The following is a 25109-nucleotide window of genomic DNA, read 5'->3' on the forward strand; positions in this document are numbered from 1 at the left end:
AATTCTACATTAAAATATCGTATCTAAAATATCCTAGATTGTATTAATCTCAGTCGCCTCATTCATTTCCTATTATTCCTAATTAGAATTGCCTTATTGTAATGATAACTCTATATGTATTTTACATAATGTGTATATTATAAAAATTACATCAAGATAAGAAATATGCATGTTATTGCAATTAACGATTTAAACCATAAATCATGTTGATAATCTGATAATCTGAATTATATCAAAAGTATTTTTAATGCAACTTCATTGTTCTATATTTAATAGTCAAATTTGTCGATATTATAATATTCTTAATCGCTTTATCACATATTTAATCAATCAAAAAGATATTCATGTAATCATAATAATGATGTTGACCATAGGTTTTTCTGCTTTAATTTAATAATTATCAATATATAAAATGATACAGTATAGTATATATTATAAAATATCGTTAGTTTTATTGAAAAATATGGAAATATTATAAAAATATATCTAAGAAGAAACTGTAAAATCTATATTTTATTTATTGAATTCGTAGGCTGTCGATAAATTTGAAAGCTGTATCCAATGTTGACGATTTAAGCAATTGGATGGACGTACGCTGAATTATTTGATTTCTTTGAACAATAAATTTGTACCAAATGTGTTATGTATGTCGGACATAAAAGCGGACGTCGTCGATGTCCATTTATTTCAAAAATGCACACACACTCACTGACTGTGGTGCATAGAGGAGAAAGAGAGAGACACTGGCTAGCTGACACGCAGACGACGTCTAGACTAAACCCTGATTTGCCAATGGAATGTAGAATTTCATTCTACTGTTTTATTTTAATCTCATTAAATCCCCAATTGATTCCATTACGTTCTACACTAGTTTGACAAATATCAATTGAAATTTTATGATTACGCCGTTTATTTATTAACAGCATTAATCTTATTAATATGTTGATACTTAAGAATTTTATATAAATATGACAAATTTATAAAAGCTCCTAACATTTTCTTATATTACAATAATAATATTGGTGGATAATAGAAATTAAAAGTACAGATACTGGACTATTTATCCAGGCTTGAGGCAGAAGTTGACCTTGATTTCTGGATTTTCCGGTTTTCTGGACTTAATATAAAATAAACCATAAAAAGAAATAAATTGTATTTAACTTATAAAACACGGTATATTTTCTTAATCATCTAATTAATAACAGACAATAACTACTATGATACTTGGAAGAAATCAATATTCTTGGAAATAAAAGTTGATGTTCAGAATAAACTTTACTTGTAAGATTCTGATGTGTTTTCAGAGGAATATTTAGAAAACATGACAAAAATTGTAATATAAATGATAAAGAATCTTATAATAGACTTAAAGTTGTTTAAGAGTTTTAGCACATCACGGATACGTAAAACAAGTACTTCGAGTGCTTGTTTCATAGTTGGTACCTTCTAAATCAGTATGAATACATCCCATAAAGTGTAAGGCACATGTAGCATTTAAAACGTAATTGAACTTGAGCCATTGTTCGTGCGTTGTAAATCTTGTCGGTAGAAAAGGCTACCGTGCAAATAAAACGCAGGTGATAAAGTCGACATAATTTATAACTTAATAATAATTTTGTTATGAGTGTTCCCACGTTTTATTACAGTTTGCAATAATAATTTAGCGATGAAATTAAACTTTGTACTTCGAAGCTCCGTTTCAAGAGACACAAGGTTATTAAAAAATTGCCGTCACGAAGATTTCCTTCGAATGTTGGAAAGAGCGAGCGTTCTTCGGTGACGGTGAAATAAATATCGGTCGGTTCGTCTGCATTGTCCGACCGAGTACACACACACACACACAGTACATACAACAATTAACTTTTTAACGATTTAAGCAGGTTCCAATAATTGTTCCCTTTGAATGCGGTAGTATTATTACGGCCCGATTACATTTCGAGAAACGATTCCCAAGACCGAGCACACAATTTGGCCAATTTTGCGAGCGCCGAAAAACCAGACCGAACGAATTACATTTCATTTAATTCATTTACTCCACTTTTAATTCCAGAATCAGCTCGATCGTGCCCTCAGCACGGTTTCTTTTACTTCCATTTAAATGTGTACACCGTACATCATCAATGTTATTTATTTTTTTTGCACGAACGTTATGCAAGTGCTTCTTTTTTTGTTGGGAAAGTTACTTGATTTTGATAACTTCTAACCTGGTGGTCTCATTCAGATTAAATCAAATTGTCGCGGAATTTGACTAAAACACAACCTCACGTTTAAATCACCTTGGAAATCTAATAAATATGTAAATTTTTAACCAAATGAACAAAGAAACAAAACGGAACAACAGCAAAAAGTAATTTTTAAATAATTTTGTTTTGCCTTCCGAGTAATAAATTTAAATTTATTTATAAATAACAATATTAATCTACTTATGTTTATTTACTGGCATTTTTACAAAGGGCCAATTAGGTTAAAAAACGTATTTAGTATAAAATAAACATTAAAGTATAATTCAAGGGAGAAATATAATCATACAATAGAATACATCAAAGATTTATCTAAATTGAAACTTAATAATACTTCTTTCTAATTCAATATTTTTTTTTGTACATTGGGTTACTTTCTTTAGTCAAATCTTATCTAAATATACGACGACAAAAAAAACGGATTCTATAATTAGCCAAGACGTTTAAAAAAAAACAAGTTCCTGATTAAAAACATGCCAATATTTAGGCAAACTTTCGAACGATTTTCATAATGCGTTGTTTAAACGATAATTAATAATCAATATAAAGACATAGAATGGATAATTGGCTTTTCATTTCACACTTGTAATAGAGAGTTAGCAGAATTACAGCATTTGTACAACCGCTAAATTGTAATCTTAAAATAAATAAATGAACGATCTATGACTAAAATTCAATGGTTGACTCATTGACGAGTAGAACTTTTACGAAAGGTATAAGATTTATTGCTTAGCAAAAACGATAGCATATAAAAAAGTGATAGTTTTAATAATCGGTCTATTTGGGGCAAGAGTAAGATTCTTTAATTCATTAGAGAAGTATCAAACACGTGGCCCCCACCCGGGTCACCACAAACAACGAAAATCGAAAGTAAATCTTTTGAGGAAATTCTATTTCAAGTGTGCAAATAATTGAGTTTTAGATTAAAAAAAAAGACACAAATCCTTAAGAGTTTCATCGTTATGTGTGCGTCTCCATCTTCTTCGCTCTCTTTCTGTTCAGAATCGATCCTTGTCCTCCAATGTTGGCGGGCGGAATCCGTTTGTTAAAAACCAGCCGCAGACAGCGTGGCTACAACACCTGTGGTCCTTTCTTCTCACTATAATTACAATATATTTATTTTTGCGCGGCATCGTATGCCATTGCTATAAATCTTTGAAATTTAGGTTAATTCATACCAAATATTTCGTCTCTTTCTCTTACACACACACACACACACATACATACTCAATCGGTTTTTTTTTTTAAATTTATTTTTCCTCTTCTTGCCGAGAAGATGGTTTCCGCTGCATACTGTGATCAAGTGCAGTGCGTGTAATGCAACAGCGTACGAGTATAGAATAGAGCGAGCGAGTGAGTGAGTAATAATAAAGGCGTGACAAAGTGAGAAGCCATAAATTAATTGAGAACAGTGGAGACGATACGCAGAATCTGTGTAGATAATGGCTGCGTGGATAAGGAGTTGTCGGCTGAAAAACGCAGATCTCCAAATGTGATGCTTCCTGTGGAGGAGCTAGGAAATCATTAGTTATATAGACGATGCACTTGATTCGTTCGTTCTCTCTAGTTCGTTCTTTCTTTCATTCTGTGTCTTTCTGTCTTTCCTCCTTTTTTTTCTTCTTCTTGTGTTCTTTCTTCTTCCATTTCGTCGATCGAGTAGAACTGGATTATAAATTAGACATAAGCGTGCCTTGCATTAAAGTCACTTTGACACACTAACACACACTAACGCTCAATGAATATTTTTACATCACTTCTGTTTAAACTTAATTTATGTGAAAATTGCCCTACAATAATAATACAGTTTTTCTATTTGCTTTTGCCACTTAGCCGTTTCTCCGGGCTACTTAATTCATTAGCACCTCAACCTCTCAGGTGTCCCGAAAGAGTTCGAGCGCTAACGCCGCATTTCGCAGCGCTCGTTGTTCCTTAATATTATCATTATTATTATTATTATTTGTGGCGACGAGAGCCATCCATATAAGCACAAAACGTGCATACTGCAGTAGAAAATCATTCCGAGAATACATGATTGACGTGGAAGTTTTTCTCAAGAAGAAGACTCTTTTTTTTTATATAATTATTAGCAACTGGAATCCTGCGTTAATTGAAATCAAATCGGAAAAGAAAAATCTAAACTAAAGAAGTGGAAGGATGAAGGATGAGGAACGACGGCACAGGAACAAGAAGATCGAGTGACAGAGAGAGAGAGGCAGCAGACACGAAATAAAAATATCTCACGGACGTACCTGCATGTTTTATTGATGCCTTTCCTCCATATTAAATATTTGTGATAATTGCAACTAATTAAATGAAATCTGAAAACCGGAGAGAACACATGTTGGAAAGTTGTTCGCGATTGAAAAATGAAATTTAAAAATTACATTTATTTTAAATGCAGTGCGTTTACAAATAAATCAATACAAAATAAAAAAAAATAATAATAATACATACACACAAGTACATAATATAATAATAATATAAATATAGAAATAAATAATAATGATAATAAAGTAAATTTATTAAATAATTGACATAAATTATTAAATTGAACATAAAGTGAAATCACATGTATTCTCTTTCTTCTTCTCCTCTTCAAACGATTAAGCTTCTTTTAATTTCGCCTCTTCCACGATTCCTTTGTGATAGATTTCACTGGAAGCGGGGGCGGCTTCTACATCGAATCCAGCTGTCAGCTCAGTCTCTTGAATGTCGCGATTTGCATATTCTATGGCACCGAAACCCGTCCGGACGGCTTGCGAGAGCGTATCGAAATTCTTAGCCCTCCCGATCCGTGCAGTCTCTTCAGGTTTCTTTTTGTATGAGTGCAAATGCTTCACCTGTAATGCGTCTTTGTAATCATTGATTGGAATCTCGTTGCTCTCGTGTATCTTGATCCCATGCATCTGTTTAGACGGTCCATATGTCTTCACCTTGGAGTGTCCTTGAATTATTAAATACATTGGACCCCTGAGCGGCTCAGAAGGTTGCTTATAATGTCTGAACAAAGGATCCGTTGTCAAAGAATGGATTGATGTTGTGCTTGGTATAGGGGTTGTTGTTGTTGTATACGCCTTAGTTGTAGCTTTGGGAATATTCGCCATGTAAGTACTCATCATTGCTGGAGTTATTTCCTTTTCCAATAATGTGGCCAAAGAGTTTGATTTTATTGTTGCCATCGATGGTGGTTGCATTGTTTGCATAGTTTGAAGAGATTGTAAGGTTATCGGATTTTTCATTTGAGTCAAAACCGGAGGATCAACGTTCATTGCAGAAGTTCCGGAAATCGAATGCACTTGAGCTTCGGGCTTTCCAATATTGACGTAAGTGCTTGATACGTCCATGTCCCCATTAGAAACTTGTCCTTTGAACATAAGATCTGGTCCGCTAATTTGAATTTCTTCCGTAGTATTCTTCACTTTCTCAGCTTGATCATTGAACTCGTACGGGAGAGGAGTCCTCCAAGTAACTACGCTGCTAGAATCAGCGACGGTGTAGAAATTTTTGTCGTCTTTCCATTCATGCTGCTGCTGCTGCTGGCTCGTTGTACTCGATTGGTAAATGAGGTTAGCTTCTTGGATCGTGTATGACGTGCTGCTCGGGGTTGTGAACGACTCCGTTATTGGTTTTGACGAGGGTATAGGCGGTGGCATTAAAATGGTGTATGGTACTCTTTGCTCGGTTTTATAGACCACCCTCTCGGAACTGCCCTTGGCTTTATGGTAGGGCGAGTTGAAGAAGGGATACGAAGGCATTTGGAAATGTGGTCGCGAAATTCTTTGGTAAGTACTTTGAAACTTTGGCCCGTCGACGAATTTCACGAAGGGATCGTAGGTATCCCTTCTTGATTCTGCGTTTATCGAGGGACTGCTTGGTTTATTGGAGCTGACTCCGAGCACCAAGATCTCAGTCTTCTGATTTTCACCCGGTAAGGGAGGATCAGGTTTACGTTGCGCTGGATCGACCCAGTAATGTACACGCTCTAAAACTGGCGGAACATAATCATAAGTAGGGTCGTTGAAAGGATCGGCTCTACCTACGGGCGTCCACTGCTCGTAATCCATTTGGGGTGAAAATATGCTCCGAACCTCTTTCGTACCTATCGAGTCGTCTGCAAAGAAAAAACATGTAATCTTTAGTAAATAACAAGAAATCAAATAAAAGAAACAAATGTTTAAGAGATGTTGTAATATTCCAGTTGCATTGTGAAGCGCAGTTGACACACTAACCCATAGAGCACTAAAACTCATGGCACTTAGCGGAATATATCAATCGTATCAACAACTTCTCTTGCTACGCATCTTTCCTATTCATATCAATGCAATACATTTAGAAATTCGTATGCGTAAAAATGCCACACAATATGGCATATGGTTTTACTTTTATTGCCTTCGCGCGATACAACTGCGTTCAATCAATTACGCAACCGCATTCGCATACATTTAAATATTTAATGTGTAAATTGGAGCTTCCCGCTGCTTCCAGTTAATTCGAATAGGAAATAGTATTTTCCTCATCTTATAGTGTATATTTACCATGTTTCGTGCTGTTAACTACGTTGTTTACTTCCACCGGTTCGCACTGTAAGATCTGAAGCAGGGATGAGGCTATTGCCCATGCAAACAACCATCGGCGATTTTTACTTTTCATGTTCTGCAAATGAAAGAAAGAAATAATATTATGTTATAGTTATTGTCTGCAATAATCGAATGAAATTATGAATCGGATAAATCAACATCAAATAATAATTGCCGAAAAGCAATATTACCAACACATAAAAGGAGAAAGTCGCTGCCAAAAATAATAAATAAAACAACAACCTAATCAAGCAACAAACAAAAACTAAATGATTTGCTTCAATAATAACTGTAAGTTGTTTATCTCTGTCTCGCACAGCTTCGTGAGAAATTATCATTTATTTGCAGATATTCGCTAATTTTAAGCAATCAATATTTATGCATACATTAATCAAACTCAACAGCGTATTATTATTCAGTTAGTCGTTTCTTATTTTTTTTTTGCTAAGCTGAAATTGAATATCCGTTCATTAATATTTGATACAACGATTTGTTCTTGTCCGGCTTGTGAAATCACTTCAATATTTATCCAATTACGTTCGCAAACGTATATTTGCGTTCCAATACAACCAGTTCTATAATAGTTTATATAATCACCAAGAAAGAAAATTAAATAGAAATTATAATTATCCGCGATATATTTACTTTCTACAATTATTCGTGCATGTGTACGAACGCTTGCGAATATATATTTATTTTTACATTCAGTTCGTTTCGTCTGTCCATATCATCTCGTACCAACGTCTGGTTTCTTTCGCAAATACCGTTCAATTAAAATGCCGGTATTCTTTTTGAAATAAATGGAATATTCCGCATTTTCCGTTCGCTCGCAATCTTCGCATTGAATGCATTTGATTAAAAAAAAATATTTGTATGTCTCTGTGTGTGTGTGTGTGTTGTATAAAAGAAGGAACGGGACAATGATCATGAAATATGATTGAAATCGTAAATTACACGCAATTTCTCTCTCCTAATTGCAATTTTAAATGATATTTCTTTCTTTACAATAAATACGATTTTATTGCACCATTTTATTCGAAAGAACGCATCTCACAATCCGTCATTCGTTTATATTTATTATTCGTTTGGACGTGTGTACAAATTTATGAGTGGATAATTGTTTTGGAAACTACACAACGTCGAGAGGAAACAACATAAAAATAGGACAAATCACGTACGTTTCTTGCGTATGGATGGACGAATAATATCTGACTGAGTTCGTTGTAAGAAAAAAAAGAATAATCTCCGGAGCAAATTTATTTATTTATGACATGACCACCTACGCTGGTTCTCACGACACCTTTAAGTGCTCTTTGGGAGGTTCCCTATCTACCAATATTACCGAGGCAACGCGATGACCTACGCACACCTCCATTTATTAATGTCTTTACACTTCGTGTCCTCCAATACATTACGACTTTTATACTGGAAGAAGTACATCTCCGTTTGTATTCTTTTCATCATCTTCATTACATAATTAATATTACACGCAAATAAACACATATTTATTAGGATTTAGAAAAAAACAATATTCATATACAGTATATAATGATGAATAATATAATTTAATCAAAAAATTATGAAACTAACAATTATGAAAATTGTAGTACGTGAAAAGAAATATTTATATAACTGTTGTTGTTATATTTACATAAATATGTCTATAAAATCAGAAAGCGATGAGTGAAATTGTATTTTTTGTGTGTTATTGTTAATGTTTGAAATAACTGTAACAATTTTTATTTAAACTTTTATTACCTGCGATAACACAAATGTCTTCGTTCTTCTCGCTGTGCTATCATCATTTCAAAAGCTTTCCCAAAGTAATTACATCTTAAATCTAAACAAACATTACGTTTTACAGTGAAAATCCGGTGTTGTTTGCACGCCACGAAAATGTAAATCGCTGCAACGAAGGAGAATACCTTTTTTTCCTTCTTCTAAATATGAAACACGTCGGTCACGAAATCGTGACCGCGAATCAACTTATCTATAAAGAACTATAAGAATATTAATGGAAAAAAAAATTGTGTATATGTGCAGCATATATATCTATGTGTACACGTTTATAGAGATGAAAAGAATAGAAATCTGTTGTCGAGATAAATATTAACCAATTTGTATTGTTTAAGTCCATTGTTTAACTACGTATAATTTGATAGGCGAACAAAGATTAAACGACCGCAAGCGTAAAATTTACAATACTTAAACTAGGAACTATTGTGGACCAATTTTATTTTACATAATAACATTTTAATATGAAGCATATAGTTATGAAACTTCTTTTATGTAAGTCATTTAAATTACTGTAAAATCTTGTATACAAAGTCGAGCTCTTTTATACTATACGCATGATTGATTTCACGCGAAAGTTTATAATAAAAATACAATTCGTATATGAAAAAAATTAAAAAAAAATAACTTTTAATAAGAAGTTGATTAATTAACTTCATATTAATATTACTCTTGGTTTTTAAAATTTCAAAAGAAACTAAAAGTTTGTTTGAGTTTTTAATATGATTTTTGTAGATTAAAATTAGTACAAATTGTACAAATTAGTACAGATTAAGGATAAAAATGTTTTCTTGAAATTAGGATCAAGGAATTACGTTTTTGTTTCATGAATTAGAGCCGTAGCCTACTTTGAGCTGCAAATGAAAATGTCTGGCAAATAAAAACGATTGAAAGTTCGCATTGTGTCTGGTGCTACTAGCTAGTTACTAAACACGCAGCAGAGCCAAATGAAAATAAATGCCGTTGCAACTGCACACATAACAACGAAACATCTCGCAAAGTATAATCTGTTGATGAATTTGTTTACTGCTTACCGACAATTCGCGCGGTTTTTAAACGGCACACGTATTTATTATGGAATCACTGTAATAGCAAATCACGCCTACAGCTCTAATGATAATATACGAGCCAATAAAACAACAAAGGAAGCTTCAATTGGCCTTAAACTATAAATTACTGTCTCTACCGGCAGTTTTGACCGCAACAACTTAACTTCATCTTGACTAGTGTAAACAATCTCGCCATTGATGAATGCTACTTTCGGGTCCTCTGACATTATTTACATTTGTCAATCACTCCTCGTTTCAATTATTGTGCTTGTACTAATTTACATACACCATCAAATTACCATATTATCTAACCGGATGCTCGCTTTCCAATTGAATTTATACCTGAAGTCTCACATCTCATTATGGTCCTTCTTCATCCAGAGACTTCATCTTGTTTTATCTACAGATCACTTTTGATCACGAACTATATTTGTATGCTCTGTCAAGAATATTTAAAGCGACAATCTTTCAGTCTGTCAGTTGAAATAAATAATTATCTTAGCATCTACAGTAGATCAATCACATGTTACAAAAATAGTAAAATAAAATAATATTTCAATTAAAAATAACTTTTACTGTAAAATTATTAATAAAATTATTAAGATAATTTATTGGTTACAAAATGTTTACCTCTAAAGAAACTATAAACCGATATTGATCTATCAGCGAATTAAGCGAGCGAGAGAAAGAAAGAAAGATAGAGATTTAAATAAATCACGTAATCTCGAATCGGAATGGATTTAAATTCAATTCAATAATAAATCACAGAAAGTTGATACAGAGAAAAGAGAGGCACAGTTTTCAATTAAATAATTACAGATCGTGACAGTTATCGATGTATCGGATCTAATTTATGTTTATCACGTATTAGAGAAACGATTAATTATTTTTTCGGTGCGAAAACCTACAATTTCTATTCGATAATTGCTAATTGTCACCGCAGTAATTCTCGCTTGTCCGATTATCATTTACAATAATTTCGCATTAATGAATATTCACCGTTAAATGAAATTCGAGAGAAACAAAAAAAGGTGTCAATAGTTTTTTTTTAAATTTATATATTTGCATGCATAATAGATTATATTATTATTTATTCAATTATTGATGAGTAAATATATAAAGTTCATTAATCTTTTTTGGAATAATCTATAGTTAATTGCTTAATTTTATTGCAGCAGTGTTTTTTGATTTTGGTTTTCGACTTTCTCCGCTTTTTAACATTAGGTTTTTCGTTGATCGAATTGAAACTAGAATACGTGCTTCCGTTTATTAATTTCCTTGCAAATTAGAACGTACCATTCCTCTTCCGGAAGTTCAAATTGCCTGATATTAGTTACTTTTAATTTACGTTATAATATATTCATAATTATTATATTTAACGTTTTGGAGGCTGACCCAAATTAACTTTACTTTACTTCCTATTCACCAATCATAAGGTTTTCATGAAATCTTTCATATTAACAGCAAAAAATGCAACTGAAATAATCAATTAATATTGTAATTTAAATTTAAATTTGGTAGTTCTAAACGTTAGCTTATGTGATTTGTGAGTGTAGAAAGTATTAAAACCACGCATCTTCATGTTCGTTGGTTAGTTAAAACGAAAACTTCTTAACTTACACAACTAAATTAAACCTAAGAATATAGATAGAATTGAAGTATGTAAGTAATCGTTTCTTATGATTGACAATGCCTCAAAATAAGGACATGAGAAGAGGCATTGTAATTAACAATTTATAGCCTTTATTTCACGATATACCAATACCAGTAAATCCATTAAGTTTATTATTGGCAGAATAGCGGATAAAAGGCACGTGTTTTATCGTCAATAATTATAAATAATTAATGCAAAATTGACAGGTATTGAATGGGATCGCCGCTTCTGTCTAAACATCTCATAATTACAATTTAATATTAATCTGTTCCAACGGGTTCTTCCTCCCATGATCTTAGTCCACTCTCGATGCTGCTGCCTAGTTGTAATAGCACACACACACAACACTCGGCTAATTAACGGAGATATGTTAATTCGATGCGTGTATGTTAATTAATGATCATCGGAAAACCATAATTGCCAAACGATTTGAGTGTGCCGCGATACTTCCTTTTGTTCATTTCTATTTTGATACGAAATGAGAGGAAACATTCATTTTGGACCCTCATGAAATAGGCCTTTATTAAATATATTTGTTAAAGAAAATAAATTCATTACTAAATTGTTATTGTCTATAATTTGAAAAAAAATACCTTTATAAATACTATTTAAAAATTTCCAAATCAAACCAAATTTGAATTGAGAAAATGATTTATAGAAAATTATTACACAAATTTATTTTGTATTTTCTTCTTAAAAACTCTTTTTGTTCTGTTTATTTTTATACGATTGCAAAGTACTCGATTAGTCCGGTTTCAGACAATGCGGAATATTGGAAATTTTCGGTTGGGTTAGTCGCTTAACCGAGCATTTAATTCATCGTACTTATTATATTACAATTATATTAATAACTCTTTTGAAACAATTTCAATTTGATTATAGTTTTCTAACATATTCTTAACAAAATGCGTATTCTTTTTTTCTTCTACCATTTGAAAATAAGCTTAAATTTCACTTCAAAATCATAGCTTGTTAATTTTTTTTTTTCATTTAACCTAATATGTTTATTTATTATTCAAACTGTTACCAGCAGTCGAATTTCATAATTTTCTTATATAAATAATCAACCTAAAAGTTGAACTTTTTATACATTAATTGCAATTAAAAAATTATCATTTTTTGATACAAATTAAATTATAACGTATTTTCTTGATTGATAATTATAGAAATATTGTATGTAATGTATATTATATACAGAACTAATGTATTAAACATGATAACGAATGTGTTTACATAGTAAAGAAAATTAATCATAAAATTTGTATACATTTGTTAGTATAAATAACTTCCAATGTTTATTTTTTGTTTTAATTTAACGTTAATTGTTATAAAAAATCTAATTTATAATAAACATAATTAAGTAAATGCGACTTACCTAGGTTTACTTATGTATTATCAAGAGATTGATTAAATGGATCAAACGCAGTGCAAGAGAAATGGTAATCCACTAATTATCGATCTGTATATAGATTGTTCAACGAATGAAAACACATCGTAAACCCAAATGCACAATCACTCGGAATATTTCTTTTGCTCGTTTGTATGTACTTGCTTTTATTTTGTAATTTATTTTAATTTTATTTTTTTTCGTTTGTTCAATTTAATTGCAGGGATCCACTGTTTCTTTCCCTCTGTTCGGTTTTTGTTAATTAAACTCGTTGACAGCACTAATGGAACTGTTAATTATTCGATTATTACCTTCCTCATATAAAGGAGACTGCCTGTAGACTGATCATATAAAGAGTAGTATGCTTGACGACATGGCCCCCTCTTTGACTTTTCTTTATTTTCTCCGCGCTATCCCCATTCATTGATACCATCGACTGACTAATCGCCTATTATATATTATCGAACAGCCTCAAAACAACTAACATACATAATAACTATCACTATAACTTCATATTCATTAACATATTTTTTTTAATCTATCAAATTTAATGTAATAATCGTTATTTCTTATTTTCTGAACGTAGTCTGCCGTATAACAAATATATAATAATAAATAACAAACGAAAGTTAAACAACTTAATATTGTCTCAAGTATGAATATTATGAATAGATATAATTACTAGTACTAATATATTTATAGATTTTCCTTGTTATTGAACTAGTTCTATCATAACTATAATATATTATTGTATATGTATCATTTTTATGAAAAGAAATTAATATAGGATTATTTATAAAATTCTCATTAATGAACTGGACTGGATAAGTACAATATAAACATATTTTTGGTCTTTACGGATATGGCGAATATATCCGCCGGTCGTCTGCAAATAGTTAAATTATCAATAACTAACTGGTTTCATTGTTTAAATCAATTAAAAAATGTCACAAAATGATTTATTTGATTATAGTTTAAAAGTCGTGACTAATCAATGATTTGTAGTGTCTCTTTTATGATAATTTTTAATGAGAATTACTTCAATTTTTCGTGGTCCATTATAATGTTTATAAATGTCAGTCATTGTATAATAATGGAACAATAAATTAGCGAAATCTATTAAGCAATTGACGTATAGAATTAATATCAATTGCGTGCGCGTTGTAAATAGATTTAGGAAAATATCTGCAGGCAATCGATTATTTATTCACCTAATCCACAAACGCTAATACTAATTTGTATACAGCGATGCATCTGAGTTATCGCCAAATGCAGTTACCGTTAAGGCATTTCCTGGACGTCACGTAGAATCCCATATGCGTTCATTGTTATTTCGTTTGTGTGTGGACGAAGTGAAAACAAGGAATGCGCTCCGAGCTGGATTTCACTACAAAGAAAGAAAGAACGAAAGAAGAAGAAATGATTTTCGAGTTTCCGAAACGAAATGCAAATACGCGCGCGTATAAATTTCCGGACGGACGTCCAGTCGAAATGATAGGCGGTAATATGGATGGGTTAGAAAACAGTGGTGGAGAGCATCGGCTTCGGTGAAAGTGGGCGAGAGACAACAAGTCAGTCAGTATTCCAGTCGGCACATCGCTAATACGAATACGGAATTATTAATATCGTTTAGAATAGGTCAATATTTCTTTTTTCGGCAGGTTTTGTGGCCGCAGACAATGCCCATCGATTAATTCTATTAAATATTAATTACATTCGATACGCGACCTGTAATTTCACATTTTAACTCGTACAATTAAACAATTGCTGCGTCACTTTCATAACCATGCTAATTATTCATAATGAGTCAAATTAATAATAACCGTGTAAAATTATGTTTTCGAAATGTTAATGTTTTCATTACTTAATTGAAATTTTGTTATAATCTACACTTTTCAATGGTTTGTTGCAATTACTTATATAATTGTTGCAATAACAATTGTTTATTAATGCACATAGACTTGTCAACTGTTCTGTAGTTAATATTTATTAGAAGTTAAATAAACTGTATTGTATATTAAAAAAATACATATTCAGTCCAATATGTATTATAATTAAATTAATTAAATTGAACAGGTACATAAATCCAGTAGACCTAATTAAGATAAATACATGGTCACTAATAGAAACCAAATATATGTTGTATTCATGAAGTACAGACGTTTGATATCAGATCACGAGATCAATTTACATATAAATATTTAGAATAAATTTGTAATTAATGTAGAGAGTGAAATAGTTGCTTTATAATTAAAAGATAATTCATTTAAATATGTACTAATTGACGTTGGAAACATTAGAAAATATGCCATCAATTTGTATTTTTTGTAAATTTACGAACGTTTGTTTTAATACTATGAAACTAGGTTATAGGTATTTATATAGATTTCAGAAACTTGTTAATATGACGCTAATAGTATTCAAAATTTAAGTTTGTGGAAATAATTTATAAAATATTAAGTTTCTAAGCTTTCATTTTTATTATTATAATAAGTAAAAATTATTTCTGTTACATTTTATATAATTTTTTTATACATTTCTTATAATTTTAATCAACGAAGTTATTATATATTAAGCAATTGAATGAAATTATAATAATTATGTTGCAGTAATTCATACAGATTGAGCATAAAGCACAATTTACGTAAATAAACGCATGATATTAACATTATTTTTCAGCAAACACATGAAAGATCGAAACATTAATACAAATTGAATCTATTCTTAAAACTATGTATACAAAAAAAATAATAACAGATTGAATATTTTGAAAAATCAACATCTTTGATTTATATAACTGCATGAAATATGAACGTTAAATAGAAATAAATAAGAAGTTTTAAAGAGAAAATTTATTAAATAATTATTTGTAAAGATAAAAATAAGACTTACCATCATTAGGGATATGGTGTAAATAATTGTATATAATATATCCAATGAAAAGAACGCACGGAAATTTGGAACGCTTTCAATAAATTTCAGTCATAGCTCAAGAAGCACACGCAACAGGAATTGTATCGGTTGAAGTATGGGCGTAGAATGAACTTTAACAGCTGTCGTTGGTGATATTTTTTATACTCCACAGTGTATACGCCGAATTTGCATTAAATTTACGTTCACTCTCTATTGCATAAAAGCGTGCGTGATGAAAATGTTAGTTTTTATAAAATACAATTAAATTATATTCATTATTTGCAAACCATTTCTTCTTTATTTTATTAACATCAATTGATTTAATACAAATAAATATGTATTATTGTAAATATATATTTTTATATTGTTTGTAATATAAAAAAATGCAATATTAAATGAAAATTAAGAACAAAATAATTAAACTTTATTTTAGTTAAACTATACATTTTGCATGAACCATATTAAGTCAATACATTTATAACTATATAATTAATATAAAATCTACATATAATTATCACTATAGTACAATTAATAGCATTATTACAGAAATACATTATTTGATGTTTTGAGATTTAATGTGTTTTATTCATGCAAATAACAGCAGCACTGAAATATAAAGTTTATCCATTCATATTTATAAGTTGTAAATCCAAAATTGTTCATCATGACAATATTATTAAAAATATAATTAAAGTAAATATAATTAAAAGTGAAAACCTTAATTTTATTATTTTTTATATTCTAGATAGATAGAGAAATATTTAAACTTGAAATTTGATTATTTTTGTTGATATATTTTGTTAATATATTTTGTTGAGGAGGTAATCTTGTTGTTTGTTTATTGGAATTGTAAAATTTCTACAAAACATCTATTGATATTCACGAGACTCGTCCATTTTATATAACACGATGTGTTGCAATTTTGATATTTTACATTCAATCGGGTTCTAGGAATAGAAAGGACTGTCGCTCAACGAGCAGATTACAAATGTCCAATAATATCTATACACATTGGAGTCGTCGTATTCCAATTCAGATTTGTGCATTTCGAGCAAGAAATAATATCTGAAAAAGAAGAGAAACTGAATCGATACAGGCGAGTAGCGCAACTTTCAAAGTAGAATAATATGTATGTCCATTCAATAGTACATTTTATCACGTGCCGTTTATCTATTTCCAGTTTCAGAACTTTACTTTCATAATTTTATTTGCGCTCGATTCGTTCGTTCATTAATAAAAATATGCACGAACCACACAATTTTTTTTTGATTTATTATTTAGTGTCATCGACCTAATTAAATTTTGATTCACTTACACTTAAACTATACTAAGCTATAAACGAAATACTTAATAATGAATAATTTTATTTGTACGAACAAATATTTTTTTTTATAATTTTTGTAGTTGTTGTGATAACACGTTAATTGCAGGATGATTCTTTAAGGCATTCATGTAAGTATCCAACTCGTCCTCTGATGAAGTTTGCCCTTTTCCATTGTTATCTTCGATTTCCATATTAAGTTCATCGGGTTCCTCCGAATCGAAATATTTATCTTCAGCATCATGAGTGACGATATCAATATTATCATATTGATCGTTATCGTCCACCGCTGCATAATTAAAGTCGTCCAGACCATCCAGAAAACTTTGATGCATGAATGTAATAAACTCTTCCCTGAGTAAATTTCTCTCGTTAGCGGTAATGGAGCAGTTATTTTGTTTTCGGTAAAACTCGTTCTTGTTAATTCTCTTATCAGCCATGTCTCTGCATACTCCCCATTTAGAAGAGGTGGCTTTAGCTGCGATGACTTCTTCGTCATCGGAACTGTCTTCTTCCTCCATCGCATCATCCTCGGCTTCAGCTTGCAGCTGTTTCATGTCACGCGCGTTATCTCTTTCGATGCCTTCCATTAAAATTCCCACCAAAGTCGATTGTCCGCTTGCTCTGTCCCTATTCCTAATTTCCTCATCAGTCAAATACTTTCCAATCAGTTGATCGTAAAGCAAAGGATTCCGCTTCATCATTTCTGAATCCGAGAAATACATTTCACCCTTGATCAAAAGCTTCAAAGCTTCGAATCGTCTATTCCGTTTAATCCTCATATTCTTTTTGATTGTATTTACAATATTATCGAGAAGCAATTTAAGTTCCTTCCCGAGGTCAGTCTCATCAACAAACTGTTCAAAGTATTTCAGATGTTCGACCTTCAAGAACTTCCCGAATCTATTCAAAAATACGTATTTGTTTGCATTCAATATATCTAGAGCTAATCCACGCTTTTCTTCATAGCTTAACTCTTCTTCATCTCGTTGTTGACTTTTAAATTCAATTTCCGGTTGTTCAATGAGATGTTCCAATAACATTTCCAGTTCCATCTCTATACCACTCGAGACATCTATAGGTGTAAAGCCAAACCTTCAAGTCAACCGGATCCCGTTCCAATCTTAGTTGCTTTTATCAGCTGTGACAATAATATTTTTTCTAACCTAAAACAATATAAGTCTTATAGTTCCACAGTAAAGTGATTCAGTTGTAAGAAACTAATTGCACGGTTTATTTCAAGAAGTCTATCAAAATGTAGCTTTACGTGAAAGCAAACTGTGACTTACCCAAACCTCGACTAGTCTTATAATATTGGATTACAACAGCTTGCTAGTATCAAATAATAAGGTAATTAATCACCTGATAAGCGCACTTTAAATAATACCTCGCCAAGTGTTCAGTAACTTTTTAATAATTGGTATTAATTTAATTATAAAATGAATATAAACTAATACCTGAACGTACACAACACTTTCCGGTGTTTCGAAAGATTTGGTACAGATGTCATCATAACATGTTTATGTAGCATTTAGTTTCATTCCAATTACTTACGATAAACAATGATTAAATTATTAGTCATATCTGCAATTACTTTCAATAGAACTCTTTGTTCTTAAACTTTTGCAAAAAATAATAATTTTTATCCATGTCAAATTATGCAATGCTCTGAAAATAATTAAATTTAATGTTATTATTATAATATATAATATGCAATTATTTAAACATGAAATATTTACATAAAATTATATATTTTAATATAAAAATAGTTATAAAAAGTAAATTAAAAACCATATAAAAGTTGTATAGAAAAGCGACATCTATTTGTCACAGTCACTAATATTTTTTTCCCATGTATTTTTAATTATAGGTTTATAAATAATCATTTATCTTAAATACGGAAATAATTAATACAAATTAGTTCAAGTTATTTATGTATACTTTCTATGAGATGTAATTATATCAAAAATAATTAATTTCATTTATCACAACTAAATTATTATTTCTATGACTTCACACCCAAATAAAGTAGCTGAAAATTTAGTAGTAAATCCAACACAAACATATAGACTTAAGAAGTGCAATATTCTAGACTTATCACATAGATTTAATTAGATAAATGGTATGTTTATTTATTGAGTTTTGTGATAAATTGTAAATAAAAAAAATATTATAATTATTCGATTTATTCAGTTAATATCAATTAAAATGAACTTTGAATGAAAAAAATAACTTTTAAGTACATAGACAGACGTAATTCCAAATATCTTAAGATTATTGTTATTTAGGTAAACCAGAATACAGTTATGAATTGAGTTTATTGCAATCATTATTTTCATACTACATGACAGATACGCATTATGGGATTTATCATCTCTATTGTGATTTGATTGGATCCAATAATCTTAGTTTCTTTGCAACCCCAAATATCAATCTTGGGGAAACTTAGTATCGCCATTGTGCGTGCACCCTGGCTTTCAATCTGTGATGAAAAGTTGATGCATGTTGCGGATTATCCTTATGAAAAGTAATTTTTATTATTCATAGCAATAAGTGCACTTCTTTTTTGCCGCCGTCCATGGTATTTCCCCCTTATATTTAAAGCACAAATATCCATCGGAGGGGGCGAACGTTATGAATGACCTTCGTTAGGCATTCGGTAATCCAAAATTAATGACTACTTCACGGCGTGGTTCACTTTTGATTTGTTGTACCATTGAAATAATTATCGTTCGTGAAAAAGGAAATAAAGTATGGTTGAAATTATGGAAATAACAATAAGTAACATCTAGAGGAAGTTTTCATACGAATCTCCATCATAAACTTGATTTTATCAGAGCCACTCCAGAGCGTGCTAATCTATACGTGATGGAAGTCACTCAATTTCATATCGAATTTAATGCGAACTTAGCATAATTATTATTCTCGATATTTTTTTATTTATTATGTAAATGCTATATTTGTTGTTGTTGTTGATCATGTTTTGGAATTAATAGATTGTTATTTTGAAAACACTTATTTTTGTTTTCAAGTTATTTCATTATACTTTAGTATTGAAAGTTTTTGTTTTTATTTCAGATAATGGAGAACACTTCGTTGAATGAAATGCAGTGGTACTGGGAAGATTTGTGTGGGCCTGAGGGCTTCCAGTTGTGGTCACAAAAGACCCATGATTTGGGCATTTGTTTTGAGCAGCTCTGTTTACAGCTTCCGGTCCTTGCGGTCCTTTCTGTGGTGTCTGCGTATTATACCGGTAGACAAGTGGAATTTGTTATTAGAGGCAGACATCAGTTGGCGGCAATCAATATCCGATGTATTATCGCGTCGATGTTTGCATTTCTGCCAATCCTGCAGGTGTACTTTTCGCTCGAAAGTGATGGAGACATGAACGCGATGTTTTATGTGCTCTCAATTGTGCAATGTTTGGCTTGGCTGTGTCACTTGGGATATAGCCTTGCTTTGCGAAGGAGATTGGGAAGGAGCGCCCGAGGACCCGTGTTTGTTGTGGTCTTATGGACGATGCTTGCCGCATGCAGCGCAATTTCTTTACGATCGAATATGATCTTATATGGGATGAGGGATGAATCTGATCGTAAGATCTTAGTTTATTATGGCTTCAGCATAGTTCACGTCATCTTTCATATCTTCTACGGATTAACTCTAATACCGAACGACGGAGATACGGTTTACGTCACTTACGAACGGTTTCATGTGAGTCGATGTTTGAAAGGGGGATGAGACTGTTGAGCATGTTTTTTTTTTTATTAAAATTTTATATTGAATTCAGGACGGGGAACGCCAGAATTTACTTACGAATTCCGGAAATGCGTTCAGCAGATTCTCTGAGGAACAGGATCCGAATTATCTTGGAGTCGGCATGGAAGATATTCCGTGGCTTTCGAAAGTTCTGTTCTATTGGGTTAATCCCTTAATGAAAAAGGGAGCCGAAGGGAAATTATTGCACCCCGATGATTTATTCGATCTTCCAGATAATTTGAACTCAACCACCCTGAGTAGGAAATTGGATGATGCTTTGATAGGAAAGCAGAGCAACGGTAATGTCCACGGTGAGGATGGTGAATATGGAAATCAAGCGATGCGTTTACAGAGGACATTTTCTTTTAGAGCACTCTTCGAATTCCAATTCCAGCTCATTGCCTGATGTATCCTTTATGCAGGCAGAACAAACCAACGTGTCCTTAATTCGGGCGCTGCACAATTGCTTCTGGTTTCAGTTCTATGGAATTGGACTACTGAAACTAACTGCTGACTGTGCCGGCTTCGCCGGGCCTATGCTTCTTTATAAGTTAGTCAGTTTCATAGAAGACAAAGCGCAAGATGTGAATCTGGGTTACGCTTACGCTGCAGGCTTATGTCTTACCACGCTATTAGGTATTAAAATACGTCGTTGCTTCCACGAGAGAGAAAACGTGTTCTATTTTTAGGGGCCCTTTGTAATGCGCATTTTAATTTCTTAATGTCCATGGTGGGTCTTAAAATTCGCGCCGCTTTGGTAACCACCATTTACAAGAAGACATTATCCGTAGGGGGGACCGTATTGAAATCAGCGTTTTCCGACGGGGAGATTGTTAATTTCATGTCAACTGACACGGACCGAGTCGTGAATGCGTGTCCCAGTTTTCATGCTTTATGGAGTATCCCGTTTCAGGCAAGCATCATAATTTATTACCTACTAAATATATATACATTATATCACAAGAAACACTTTTCGCATGTCCGAATATTATTTTTAACTTTTATTTTGTAGATTGCCGTTACTCTGTTCTTGTTATACAATCAAGTAGGAATTGCCTTTTTAGCCGGTGTAGGATTTAGTATCCTTCTGATACCCATCAATAAAGTTATAGCTAATATAATCGGCAATCTCAGCACGAAAATGATGGAGCAGAAAGATAACAGGGTAAAAATGATGACTGAAATATTGAGGGGAATCCGGAGCATTAAAGTCCACGTATGGGAAACTCACTTTATTAAACTCATCTCAAGTACGTAAACCTTCAACGCTATTCTTATTTCATATCTTCAAGTATTATATAATATAAAAATATAAATTTAAGTTGTGATTTTTCACTTCTCTTCAATATTACTTATTTATATAATTAAAAGAATAAACTTTATTTTAGAAATAAGAAATGCTGAAGTGAAATACCTGAAGGGCCGCAAATATTTGGACGCTTTATGTGTGTATTTCTGGGCAACAACTCCTGTACTGATTTCAGTCTTGACGATCGGCACTTATGTAGCTCTGGGCAATAAATTAACCGCCTCCACTGTATTCACAACTATAGCTCTTCTAAATATGCTGATCAGTCCTTTGAATGCATTCGCATGGGTCCTAAACGGTGTCGTGGAGGCTTGGGTCTCGGTGAAACGTATACAACGGTTATTAGATGTGAGAAAAGTCATTAGTTTCTAATCAATTAGACTCAACCGTTCGGTTTTCAGTTGCCCAATTTAGACATGGACCAGTATTATGACGCGAGTGTCATTTCTGAATCTAATTACGGTTTGGTGATCAAAGGCGGAGAATTCAATTGGGGGAAATTGTTGACGGCAGAGGAGAGGACTCGGTTGCACAGTACCTCACGCCGGAGGAATGTGAAAGACAAGGGCGTCGGCAAAAAGTCGTCTAAAACCTTGGAGGGTTCGGAATCCCAGCCAGAAGAACTCACCCCGTCTGATTTTTATTTACGCGAAATTAATGTTTGCATTAGAAAGGTGAGTATTCGAAGAATTTATTAATCTTTTGTAGAGTAAAAATATTTGTTCTGTGTTCCTAAGGGCGAGTTTGTTGGGATAATAGGGACCGTCGGCAGTGGGAAGTCTTCTGTATTAAACGCTATATTGGCTGAATTGACAATTCAAGGCGGACAAGTCGCTGTAGCCGATTTAGAGTTAGGTCAATAATTCAGTTCGGTTTTCGTTTCTTTATAAATATCAATTAACGTTATAATAATTACAGGTTTCGGTTATGTTGCGCAACAGGCGTGGTTGCAAAGGGGTACATTAAGAGATAATATACTGTTTGGTAGGAATTATGATGAGTCTAAGTATACGAGCGTATTGCATGCGTGCGGACTGTTTGAGGATTTGAAAAGTTTGCCTGGCGGCGATTTGACCGGGGTCGGAGACGGTGGCATGACTTTGTCAGGGGGACAGAAGGCGAGGGTTTCTTTAGCCAGAGCCGTATACCAGGACAAACCGATTTATTTACTTGATGATATCATTTCCGCAGTCGACGTAAAAGTCGCCAAACACATATTTCAGCATTGTATTGTGGGACTTTTGAAGAACAGAAATAAAACCGTGATCCTGTGCAGCCACCATGTGAATTTCTTGAGCTACGCGGATCGAATCTTAGTAATGGAAAACGGCACTATCGTAAAAGAAGGTAAATGTATGAAAAGTAGTTTGCAGGATAATTGAATTAAGTGGATGCAGGTAGACCGGAGGAGATACTGGATGATATGGATTTGATGCACGTTGATTTAGAATTAGAGGACAGCCTGCAGACAAGCTCTGTATTCACGGAGAGCATAAGGACGGATAGCAGTCCGGACATGGACAGCATTTTAAATGAGGAATCGCGCGAAACTGGAACTGTGCGGGCGAGTGTCTACGGTTCTTATTGGAAAGCCGTTGGACATCTGTTGAGTTTCGCGATTCTACTGACGATCCTTCTCATGCAAACATCCAGAAATTCGACCGACCTGTGGCTATCCTTTTGGGTAACAAACTCCAATGCGAACGAATCTCACAACGATAACAATACTAGAATTGTTTACTACGCTCCAACGCCGGACATCGGTTACACGACATGGGATTATTTATTGATTTATTGTTTATTCGTCTTACTGAATTCCATTTTCAGCTTGCTAAGGGCATTCTTGTTCGCATACGGCGGAGTTCAAGCTGCCACTAAAATTCATAAGCAACTCCTTAAAAGCATTATGAAGGTAACGCTTTTACTTCCATTACTTCATTATTACATTGATAATTCTCTGTTCTTTCAGTCAAAAGTAACATTCTTTGATTTTACACCCATCGGCAGAATATTAAATAGGTTTTCAAGTGATACTTATACAGTCGACGATTCCTTACCATTTATTATTAACATTCTTATGGCACAATTCTTTGGACTTTTGGGTAAGTAACGTATTTTTAATTATAATAATTATTTTCTATTAACAATATTTTAGTAAAATTAATAAATTAACATTTTGTATTCTAATATATTATAAATTATTTTCAGGCGCCGTCATTATTACCATTTATGGTTTGCCCTGGCTAACTTTAGTATTAGTTCCACTTATTCCCATTTACAGCTGGTTACAAAGCCGTTACCGACTTACGTCCAGGGAATTGAAACGACTTTCCAGTGTTACATTATCTCCAGTGTATAACCACTTCAATGAATCATTACAAGGTAATTGTCGACTTTAGTTTTATCTAAAAACGTTCTCTTTCGTAAATTTGCAATGACAAAAAAATGTTCCGCTTGAAATTCATAAACTTTGATAATATTTTATCATAAATTAAGGTGGGCGGAATTCGTGCAGGTATTGCCTAAATTAAGTGAGATTCTTTGATGAATGTGTTCTGTTACAAAAGGTTTATCGACGATCCGAGCGTTCCGAACAATGAGAAGGTTCAAAAGGGACAACGAGGAGAACGTGGAAGTGAATCAGAAAGCGCAATTTGCAAGTCAAGCGGCGGCCCAGTGGCTCGGTTTGCGATTGCAATTCATAGGGGTTGCAATGGTAACCGGCGTGGGGCTTTTGGCTGTTATACAACACCAGTTCGACCTCGCAGATCCCGGTAATTTCCCCTATTTTTATTATTATTTTCTCTTTTCTCTTGTGTTATAAATGTGGTTATAACTTAGGGCTCGTGGGACTCGCAATTTCGTACGCGTTATCGGTGACTGGGCTGCTGGGAGGTGTGGTGAATGCTTTTACGGAAACTGAGAGGGAAATGATCGCTGTTGAAAGGGTGAATCAATATGTCGACGAGGTGACACCTGAAAAGAGCTCTTTCATAATGGTGCCTCCGTACGCGTGGCCCTCTCAAGGCGTAATCAGCTTTAACAACGTCGTCTTGAAATATAGGTACTTCAATTAATAAGCTTTTTGTTCCAGCGCATATTCTATATA

General features: G+C 32.7%; 3 protein-coding genes across 8 annotated transcripts in view; 1 reads left to right on the forward strand and 2 right to left on the reverse strand.

The window, feature by feature from the left end:
• Positions 1 to 4793: 4793 nt before the first annotated feature.
• LOC108561955 lies at positions 4794 to 15722 on the reverse strand. Of its 4 annotated transcripts, none has more exons than XM_017920121.1 (3): positions 15594 to 15722; positions 6776 to 6893; positions 4794 to 6351 (listed from the first exon to the last, which is right to left on the reverse strand). In XM_017920121.1, exons 1-3 carry the CDS (start codon positions 15597 to 15599, stop codon positions 4844 to 4846), a joined length of 1632 nt encoding a protein of 543 aa, XP_017775610.1. In that variant the 5' UTR covers positions 15600 to 15722; the 3' UTR covers positions 4794 to 4843. The 4 variants fall into 4 exon arrangements, with proteins under 4 accessions (XP_017775610.1, XP_017775602.1, XP_017775618.1 ...); XM_017920113.1 differs by lacking the exon at positions 15594 to 15722 and adding an exon at positions 13013 to 13121; XM_017920129.1 differs by lacking the exon at positions 15594 to 15722 and adding an exon at positions 12690 to 12997.
• A 1159-nt stretch (positions 15723 to 16881) lies between these two features.
• On the reverse strand, positions 16882 to 18528 carry LOC108562062 (coiled-coil domain-containing protein 97). 3 transcript variants are annotated; one of them, XM_017920265.1, is made up of 2 exons: positions 18393 to 18528; positions 16882 to 18101 (listed from the first exon to the last, which is right to left on the reverse strand). In XM_017920265.1, exon 2 carries the CDS (start codon positions 17988 to 17990, stop codon positions 17004 to 17006), a length of 987 nt encoding a protein of 328 aa, XP_017775754.1. In that variant the 5' UTR covers positions 17991 to 18101; positions 18393 to 18528; the 3' UTR covers positions 16882 to 17003. The 3 variants fall into 3 exon arrangements, with proteins under 3 accessions (XP_017775754.1, XP_017775746.1, XP_017775762.1); XM_017920257.1 differs by lacking the exon at positions 18393 to 18528 and adding an exon at positions 18225 to 18386; XM_017920273.1 differs by lacking the exon at positions 18393 to 18528 and adding an exon at positions 18298 to 18371.
• Positions 18108 to 25109, forward strand: part of LOC108562054 (multidrug resistance-associated protein 7) — a 7885-nt gene continuing 883 nt past the window's right edge. The window contains exons 1-15 of the mRNA XM_017920244.1: positions 18108 to 18285; positions 20014 to 20646; positions 20723 to 21002; positions 21061 to 21327; positions 21381 to 21604; positions 21704 to 21941; positions 22080 to 22348; positions 22402 to 22674; positions 22738 to 22855; positions 22919 to 23347; positions 23398 to 23912; positions 23970 to 24102; positions 24209 to 24382; positions 24568 to 24774; positions 24842 to 25064. Of these exons, the coding sequence (XP_017775733.1) occupies positions 20017 to 20646; positions 20723 to 21002; positions 21061 to 21327; positions 21381 to 21604; positions 21704 to 21941; positions 22080 to 22348; positions 22402 to 22674; positions 22738 to 22855; positions 22919 to 23347; positions 23398 to 23912; positions 23970 to 24102; positions 24209 to 24382; positions 24568 to 24774; positions 24842 to 25064 (3980 nt within the window). The 5' untranslated portion in view covers positions 18108 to 18285; positions 20014 to 20016. The remainder of the gene's footprint in view (positions 18286 to 20013; positions 20647 to 20722; positions 21003 to 21060; positions 21328 to 21380; positions 21605 to 21703; positions 21942 to 22079; positions 22349 to 22401; positions 22675 to 22737; positions 22856 to 22918; positions 23348 to 23397; positions 23913 to 23969; positions 24103 to 24208; positions 24383 to 24567; positions 24775 to 24841; positions 25065 to 25109) is intronic.

This window comes from Nicrophorus vespilloides, unplaced genomic scaffold (assembly GCF_001412225.1).
Source record: "Nicrophorus vespilloides isolate i.1.1-1 unplaced genomic scaffold, Nicve_v1.0, whole genome shotgun sequence".
In the NCBI taxonomy this organism is placed as follows: Eukaryota; Metazoa; Arthropoda; class Insecta; order Coleoptera; family Silphidae; genus Nicrophorus; species Nicrophorus vespilloides.

Bases quoted from the DNA above. Each gene is read 5' to 3' on its own strand.
- LOC108561955 (XM_017920113.1), bottom strand. The intron at 6,352-6,775 runs GTAAATATACAC...TTTTCTTTGCAG, and splicing joins AGTTAACAGCACGAAACATG to ACGACTCGATAGGTACGAAA.
- LOC108562062 (XM_017920265.1), bottom strand. From the start codon at position 17,990: ATGGAACTGGAAATGTTATTGGAACATCTCATTGAACAACCGGAAATT.